At 39.4% G+C, this 9508-nt stretch overlaps 1 protein-coding gene across 1 annotated transcript in view; it reads left to right on the top strand.

Moving 5' to 3' along the window:
* The window catches only part of LOC107683671 (suppressor of tumorigenicity 14 protein-like), a gene marked incomplete at its 3' end in the record, with an annotated part of 25097 nt that extends 17521 nt beyond the window's left edge, over nt 1–7576 (top strand). Inside the window, exons 5-14 of the mRNA XM_016479746.1 lie at nt 1087–1259; nt 1830–1865; nt 3287–3515; nt 4549–4685; nt 4861–4964; nt 5891–6000; nt 6222–6352; nt 6529–6633; nt 6997–7104; nt 7463–7576. Of these exons, the coding sequence (XP_016335232.1) occupies nt 1087–1259; nt 1830–1865; nt 3287–3515; nt 4549–4685; nt 4861–4964; nt 5891–6000; nt 6222–6352; nt 6529–6633; nt 6997–7104; nt 7463–7576 (1247 nt within the window). The remainder of the gene's footprint in view (nt 1–1086; nt 1260–1829; nt 1866–3286; nt 3516–4548; nt 4686–4860; nt 4965–5890; nt 6001–6221; nt 6353–6528; nt 6634–6996; nt 7105–7462) is intronic.
* Between the last annotated feature and the right edge of the window lie 1932 nt (nt 7577–9508).

The following is a 9508-nucleotide window of genomic DNA, read 5'->3' on the forward strand; positions in this document are numbered from 1 at the left end:
ATATATATATTATTTCATTTCCATTTTGTATGTTGAAGTACTGAAATAACTCAAATTAAATAAAACTAAAACTTAATAAAAAACCTATATAGACACAATAAAAAAATAATAAAATTACAACATTACTACAACTGTAACTAAAACTAAAATAGATAACTAATACAAATCAAACTACATTAGTTTCAGTAATCCTAAAAAAATAACACCGAGCCAAACACACATGCTAAAATAACAACAACTTACTGACACATAGTAAGAAATGGTTATTAAAAAAAAAAAAAACTGAAACAGAAGTGAAACAAGTAGTAGGAATGAGGAGAAATAAAAAGCGATACTTATCCTTTGCCGGTGTCCCTGTTCGGTGGAGTCGCACGGTAGAGTCGATGGTCTTTACACTCTTCGGTCTTCACACGAAACTAAGCTTCTTTTTTTATTCGTTTAACAAAACTCAAATTGAATTCAGCTGGACACACTTTCCTGTTTATCACAACAAATGGCCAAGCAAAGCGCACGACACTGACAATGTACGCGATACAGTTTCTGCGCAAGGGCGCCCTCCGGCTTCCAGTATGAATCAAACAGTCATTACATTACGTGTGTACTCAGTAATGCTCACAACACCCTATTTTGGGTAAAAATAGGAAAGATAATACTTTTCTCTAAAGAAACAGGATTCCCTAAATTATCGTCATTGATATCGTTATCGCAATAAATATCAGAAATTACCGTGATATATTTTTAAGCCCATATTGCCCATCCCTACTAATAGAATACAAATGATAAATTTCCAGTTCAACTATTACTACTGCTCAGGGTTGAGGGACCATAAAAACAGAGTGAAAATCCATTACACCAAATCAGAGGATCATACATAATGGACTCTTTTTTGATTTGGGTCAGTAAGAAACCATCTAGACCTAGCATAGCATCATTCTTAATACCATACAAAACACCTTAGCAACTAGCATTGTGCAAAGCAAATCCTAACATTTGAAACAGTACATTATGCATGGGCAAGTACTACAAAAATCAAGTTGTAGATTAATTCAATAATATATCTACTTTGCACCATCTTTGCATCTGCAGTGAAGGAACCTTAGCGTATCATTGGTCTCAATTTGACATTCCTGAGACGGACCAAGAGATCGTCCCAGAGCTGTCGGAGGATCGTGTGGTCGAGGCTCTGCGGAGGGGCATCCGACAGGGGGGCAAAAAAATTGGGAGTGTTGAAGTTACTACCAGCGACATCACTGCTTCAAGTAAGATGATTGGTAATTATAAAGAGAGCATGTTTGCTCCACACAGTCACAGTGCTGTAATTTGGATGAGTTAAAGAAGATAATATTGAAAATGGTTGTGAAAAACAACATTAGCAAAATGCAATGACTATCATGTATATAAATGACAAAAACAATGATTAAAAATGTATGAAATGGCTCCTTAAGGAGCATTGACGCTTTTTAATAACATTGTAGATAGCGGTAGAGTCTTGGCTCCATTGTGCAGCTCAATGCAACACAGTAATTCTTTGTTTTTGAAGAAAAAACTGTAACTCTCTGTCCTTCTCTGGTCCCCATATGCATTATATACATGAGAGCAGGAGGCCTGAGTGACACCTCAGTGCCCTGCTTAAAATGATATCTCTGTACGGAGACTCATGTCGCTGTAGTGAGGTGAGAGACTGCTATTTGTGAACGCTGGAGTCAAGGTGAGGGGTGGAGGAGGAGGAACAGAATGTCTTGACAGGCCTTTGGAAAATGGAAAGAAAGGGGAGTGAAAAAAGTACAGCATGCATCATTTTCTCTCTCTCTCTCTCTCTCTCTCTGCAGCCACAGACCCTCGGATGGCCAGGGACCCCAGATCCAGTGAGTAAAGTGTGTCCCATTTCAGTCACCGCTGCACTGTAATTTTCCACCTGGGTTGTCGTGCTCTCTCCTGTCACTCACTGAAAAATGCCTGACCGCCTCCATCTCATGCTCGCTCTATCTCTCGCTCGCTTTCCCTTCCACTTACCTTGCTGTGCACAACAGCACAGGGATCTCAGAAACCTGTTTTTCAACCACAGAGAGCAAATGTACAGCTCTTCAACAGCACCTTTGTACAAATGTCTAAATGATCTGCATTAAACTGCAAGTGCATGGAGGTTTCTTATGGCTTTAGAGTCAACATGAAAGCAAAATAGACCCATTTTTCTTGAATTAAATGTTTGGCTTGTAATCTTGCATAAAAATGAAGTAACTTGATTTGTAGGCTTTCCTTATTTGAGACCAGGGATTCCCAAAATGTTTGTCAGCCAAGCACATTGACCTAAAATATTAAATAAGTACCCCCTGAGAGTTAATATTTAAATAATTTAACAAGACCTTAGCATATTTACGGTTGTCTGGGCTACTGGTCACATGACATGCAGGTAAACAAATAAAACTGTTAAATAAATGTATTTATTTATTAATTTTGAAAATGTATTTACATTTTTTTTATTCAATTTTTATTATTTTATGATTTAATTTGCTATTCATTAACTCACAAACCACTCCAAGCTTAATGTTCAATGTAATATTGTTTTAGCATTAATCTTTAAGGTTGTCAATAATGGTATATTTAAAAATAATAAAAAATTCATTTAATTTTGACTTCAAAGTCCATTTAATGGTCTCTCCAGTGGAGAAGAAAAAAAAACAGAAGTACATTTTCATATAATAATGTTTACATAAAAACCTGTTTCAATTTTGTTAGAGCTCCTGAAGTGAGATTTGAAGTTAAAGATGGGCTGGAGTACTTAAAAGTGACAACAATAATCAACAGCAAATTAATTTTCAAAACATTTAATTTTTAATTCTGTGGTTATGGTGATGTTTTGGGTGTTATTTTGTGGTCTGTTTGGGACATACACAGTGATTGATTAAATATGCCTTCGTTTAGTTTGCAACACTCACTTTCTTACAATCCAGTCAGTTCCTGATGTACAAAATCAAGTCTCGTCCTCTTCTTTTTCTCGTTCGATAAACCATGTCACTCTGTAATATGTTACAGTAGGGAAGAAAATCCAGTCACAGTTTTGGTTCATGCAGACTTTAAGGTGTTTGAGTGACCTCTTGTCCATCCAAGAAGCCACTTGTTATCACTCGATTCAACCACTTTGAGGACGCTAAGGATCTTTAGTGCTTCTTATACTTGCCGCACAGCAGTTATCATGTGATGTATCTGTTGAGTACTTGAGCTAGTTTGTTATTTACCAGAATGCAGTAAGATCAGATATTTCTACTTTTCCTATTTCTGTTATCAGAGAAATGCTTTTACAGTCTCATAGCTGAAACCACCAACAAAGAATTTACATCTCCTGAACACCCTAAGAGATTCCCAATTCACTCCCGATGCCAGTGGCAGATCCGCGCTCCTAACGGCTATGCCATCATTGTCAAGTTCAGGACCTTCCACATAGAGGATGACTGTGCCAATGACTACGTGGCCATCTATGACTCTCTCAGTCCTGACAGCACGTATGCTATCACAAAGTGAGTACATGCCCCTTTCACACCTTTGTGTCATTTAGGTTTTACCATGACATACAGTAATGTTTAAAGGAATGTTCTAAGTTAAAAACCAATTGTGCTCTGTCAGTATCAATTGAATACCATACAAACCTTTCCCTAGTTTGAGCAATATAAAGCATTTGTTTCCTTTTTTTAATAAAAAAAAAAAAACACTTTTAGGGACTTCAGATTAGCAGGTGCTGTAATTTCTGCGTACAACCAACCAATCTTTTTTTTTTTTTTTTTACCTTATGCTCACCAAGTCTGCAATTTATTTGCAGTAAAAATTACAGTAAAAACAGTAATATTGTGAAATATTATTGGAATATATAATACAAATTTATATTTTAATATATTGTAATTTATTCTTGTGATTTTAAAGCTGAATTTTCAGCATCATTACTCTAGTCTTCAGTGTCACATGATCCTTAAGAAATTATTCTAATATGCTGATTTTCTGCTCAAGAAGCATTATTATCAAAGCTAGAAACGGTTATGCTGCTTAATGTTTTTATGAAAACTGTGCTAAATTTGCTGATTTGCTGTATCTTGAAGCCAGTGTGCTCTGAGCATAACCACCAGTGAGCCTCTTTCCCCCGTTTCCAAGGTGACACAGCGTTTCTGTGCATCACAGCCATGCAGTTCTTAATAAGGTTGTTACGCCCCAGGTACCTCTCTCTCTCTCTCTCTCTCTCTCTCTATCTCTTTGTGTGTATCTGTCTTGAGGCTTCTTAACTTGATATACCATTGTGACTTTCTTTGACATGTAGTTTCACTACCAGTCAAAGTTTGGACATCCTTGACTGAATTTATGATCTTAAAGAGACCCAAAAATCCAGTTTTTAGTCCAGATCTTTTAGGCTTATATACTTAAACATTGACAAAAGGCACTTTAGGAACAAACATACCAATAATACAACCTACACAGATTTTCGTCCAATCAATTTTCCCATCAAGCTATTTCATTTATATACAGTTGCTACAGTTCTAACACTCTTGAATCTTTCCATCACAGACAGTGTGGACTTCGACCTCCTACAAATCCTCTTGAGGTAGTTTCTTCTGGTAACATCATGCTTGTCAACCTAATCACAGATGTGGCCCGGAGACCTGGATTCAGAGCAGTTTACGCTGCCGTTCCCACTATTGCTGGTAAAGTCATTGATCATTCTGTACAAATGCTTTAATATTCTATAAAGTCATAAGTCTTTGTAGACACTTGCAATGTCTGCCTTGAAACTCGAAAAAGAATGTTGAATTGGACTAGGAAGTGTTCCATGTCATAATACCTGTTTTCCATTCATTTCCCCCTCATATTAATTTCTAGCTGGGAGCTGTGGAGAATCTCTGACTGCTCCCACAGGAAACTTCACCTCTCCTAATTTTCCTAGTTTCTATCCTCCTTTGTTGGACTGCAACTGGAACATCAATGTAAGCCCCACAGGACTGTTTCACTTTTCTTTATTTACCAATAGAGAGAACTCTGTAATATCTGTTCTTTATTTTATTATTTTCTTCCATGAAACACAAAAGGAGATGTTGGATATAGTGTAATTTTTTATTAAATGAATGCATTTTTCCAGTAAGGATGCGTTAAACTGATCACTGTTAATCAGTGTTTCTAAAAAAAAAATAAAAAAAAATAAAAATTAAACAGCACAGCTATTTTCAACATTGATTTTCGCAGCAAACGAATCAAATTAGAATGATTTGATTAGAATCATGTGACACTGAAGACTGGAGTAATGATGCTGAAAATTAAACTTTGCCATTACAGGAATAAATTACATTTTTAAATATTCAAATAGAAAGCATTTATTTTAAATTATAATAATAGTTTACAATATTACTGTTTTACTGTGTTTTTGATAAAAATAAGTCTAGCTGAGCATAAGATACTTTTTTTTTTTTTTCAAAAATATTAACAAATCTTAAAGTTTAGAACAGTAGTGTATGTATTTTATGAAAGTAAATATTTGTCTAAAGGTGCCATTTTTTAACTGAGCAAGTGTGAGTGAGATTTGAGAGATCTGGCAAATTGCAAGATTTGTTTCAGCTTATAACTCATTTTGGTTGCATGTTTTCCTTGAAATGCAGATCATAAGTGGTGTAGACTACATTAATGTAGAGCAGGCATTCTGCTTAACATCTCATTTTGTGTTTCACAAAAGAAAGAAAATAATAAGGTGTCAGACTCAGAACAATATGATGGTGAATAAATTAAGACAACATGTTCTTATTTGAATGAACTACTCTTCTTGATTAACAAAGTGTTTCAATTGTATCATTATGCTCTTTTATTATTGAGTTATGCCTTTTTGAAAATAACCCTGAACACCATCATGTGGGTTCTGCAGGTTCCTGCTGGCAGAAGGATAAAGATTGAGTTCAGTATGTTCCGTGTGAAAGAGCCGGGGGTGGACACTAGCAGCTGTCACAAAGACTACGTAGAGGTGCTGGGTAAAAAGTAAGTTCTGTCATCTGTCCTGCCATGCCAGCCAGAAAGATTTCCCTTATTGTTTCTTGTCAGCTTGCTGACAGTCTATGAAATAAAATGGCAAAAGGCCCAATAAATAAATTTAATGTTAATTTAGCTGAAAACCATCTGCAGTAGTCTGTTGCCAATTCATTTTTGGTTTTCTTAGCCTTTGTTGTATTAACACTTCTTTCCTTCCTCCATTTTTGAAGGTATTGTGGAGAGAGACGTAGACTTGTTCTTTCTAGCACCACCAATTCCTTGGAAGTGAAGTTCCATTCAGATGAATCCTACACTGATAAGGGATTCAGGATCATTTACACCGCCTTTGACCCTGTAAACCGTACGTAAGCCCAGTGTTTCAATATGGCCAGCCAAATGCAGTGATTGAAATTTTGATCTTGGACCATTTAAAACCAACAGATCACATTATTCTATCATTAGAACTGTCTTTCACTTCTCCTTTGTGTTGAGTTCTGGCCGTCTTCCTGTTTTTACCCTCATGAATTTCATCTCCAGCTTGCCCTGGTCAGTTCGCGTGCACCTCAGGCTACTGCATCAAAAAAGAGCAACACTGTGATGGGTGGAATGACTGCGAAGACATGAGTGATGAGAAAAGCTGCAGTAAGTCTCATCCCTGTCAGGATTTTGCAAAATTTAATTGAAACCTTTGAATTGAATTACCCCTGTCCAGCAGGATACTGATGTGGAATGACAGGAAGATGAATTTACAGAATTGCAATTCAAACACTATTCAGGGTTATATAAAATTCAGTCCAAATTAATAAAAAATACATCAATAATTAAATTGTGTGTATATCTATCTATCTATCTATCTATCTATCTATATATCAACATGAACAGGAATCAACATTTATTCCTCCCACTTAAATGGGAGGAACCTGTCCGATCAGTTTAAGAAAACCACTATATATATACAACAAATTTTATGTTGACACATTTAGTTCAATGTGGTTTGTGTTTCAGACTGTGATGAGGAACAGTTCACTTGCAGTAATGGCCTGTGTAGGCCTCAGTACTTTGTGTGTGACAGAGTGAATGACTGTGGTGACAATAGTGATGAGGAACATTGCGGTGAGTTTCTCCTATTATGTTTTAATGGACATATATTTTTTTATATCAGCATTTACCTTTCAGGAAGATAATTCAAATGAAACAAAATACATTTAAGGATACACTAAGTACTGACAGACAAAACAGTGGCAGGTGTTTTATCTCCACAATGCAGGACCTCAATGAGGTCACATGACCAGCTGTTTAACCTGGGATTCAAATAAACTAACTTAAAATGAACTTACTTTGAACTGTGACATTTTCCCGGAGAACTTCAACATATTTAAGACTTGCTTCATTGTGGCATACTTTAAAAAGCCACTTTGATTTTTGCCACTGAAGGACACTTGACAAGGTTTTGTTTTGGTGTTCCTCCTAGATTGTGGCAGAGCTGAGGAAAGGTGTGGGGACGGTGCCTGCATCCCACAAAAATTTATATGTGATGGGAAAAATGATTGTGCTGATGGCAGTGATGAGGTCTCCTGTGTAGCAGGTGAGTGGATTTAACTTTGACTTACTGACCACAGATCTGCTTTTCCATAGATCACCAGGTTAATCTAGTTAGTTTTGTAAGCTTATGTGTGTTGAATATACCTATTTACAAGCAACAAACTAACTTCTGTTTTGTCATGGCATCATAGGAGCCACTTCAAAGCAAAGCAAAACTAAAATATAAAAAAAAATAATAGATAAAATATAAAATATAATATAACCTATAAAATAAAATGAAGCTGGTCCAATGTAAGGAAATAGGACCAAGTGGAGAAAATGCAACAGGATACAAAACTTCTCGGTTACGTATGTAACCCTCGTTCCCTGAAGGAGGGAACGGAGACGTCATGTCGGTGACCGACGAATTGGGATCTCGCTTTGAGAGACCAATCCACTTAGAGTGTAAACTAAACAAGCCAATGCACATTGGCATGCAATGATTGCATCCAGCTGCCGCTGATCACAGCGTGAGAATAAAAAGGCAGCCGGTGCAACACATACCAGGTTTTTGCTGAGGAGCCGAGCCGGTGACCCGGCCGCTCAGCGGTGGTACAGCAGCCGTGGCGACGGGACGTGACGTCTCTGTTCCCTCCTTCAGGGAACAAGGGTTACATACGTAACCGAGACGTTCCCTTTCAGTTGGTCATTCCGAGTCATGTTGGTGACCGACCAATTGGGATCCCTACCAAAGCGCCATGGATTCTGCCCCTTCCAGTGTCCTGTGCGAGCCGCCTGCGCCCCTTTGTGGTGTAGGCCGGGGCTCGCAACAAGAAGACCAGTCACTGTTGTCATAGCACTACCCACTCAGTGAGATTGAATAACACTGGGAAAACGTACCCGTTCCACTTGGAACAGGAACGTTGCGGAAGCCCCATCCTTCCCGAAGGAGGTTTCGGAAGCACTTACTGACTGCAAAGGCTCAAATGGGCCCTGCTGTAGTGCTTTGAGCACTAGAGACAGGTCACAAGAGGGTATAGAGGAGGGCCGAGGAGGATTTAACCTTCTCGCCTCCCTAAGGAACCCTATGACCAGATCATGCTTCCCTACTGACTTCCCTTCCACGGGGTCATGGTTAGCAGCAATCGCAGCGACATAGACTTTAAGGGTCATGCTTCCCTACTGACTTCCCTTCCACGGGGTCATGGTTCGCAGCAATCGCAGCGACATATACTTTAAGGGTGGAGGGAGACAGCCTTCGCTCCAACCCTTGCTGCAAAAAGGAAAGTACGACCCCGATCAGGCATCTCCAGGGGTCTTCCTGACGAGAAGAACACCACTTGATGAACAGGTTCCACTTCAAGGCGTAAGCGTGTCTCGTAGACGGTGCTCTCGCCGAAGTGGTGTCAACTGCCTCTTGGGGTAGGACATCAAGAACCTCTGCGTCCCGTCCAGGGACCAGACATGAAGTTTCCAGAGGTCTGGACAGAGGTGCCACAGGGTGCCCCGTCTCTGAGTCAGTAGATCCTTCCTCAGAGGAATCTGCCAGGGAGGGACTGTCGCGAGGAGCATTAGTTCAGGGAACCAGGTCTAAGTGGGCCAATACGGTGCCACAAGCAGGACCTGCTCCTCGTCCTCCCTGACCTTGCACAGCGTCTGGCATTAAGGAACCGAACTTTGTCGGCGTCCCTCATATCAACCAGACTCCTGGACCACAAGTGTGGACATCGCGCGACCCAGAGAACTCGCGGTGACCTTCGTCGTTCGGAACTCTTTCAGAACTTCCGGATCATGACCGCCCTCGTGCAGGTTCCTCAGTGCCTTGGCCTGATGAACCTGCAGTAACGCCGTAGCGTGTAAGGCGGAGGCAGCTTCTCCACAGGCCGTATAAGCATCGCTGGACAGGCCAGACGAGTACCTACAGACCCGGGAGGGGAGGCACGGTTCGCCCTGCCAGGTGGAGGCGGTATTAGGACACAATTGCATCGTAACCGAC

The sequence above is a fragment of the Sinocyclocheilus anshuiensis genome, unplaced genomic scaffold (assembly GCF_001515605.1).
Source record: "Sinocyclocheilus anshuiensis isolate Anshui unplaced genomic scaffold, SAMN03320099.WGS_v1.1 scaffold2691, whole genome shotgun sequence".
Lineage (NCBI taxonomy): Eukaryota > Metazoa > Chordata > Actinopteri > Cypriniformes > Cyprinidae > Sinocyclocheilus > Sinocyclocheilus anshuiensis.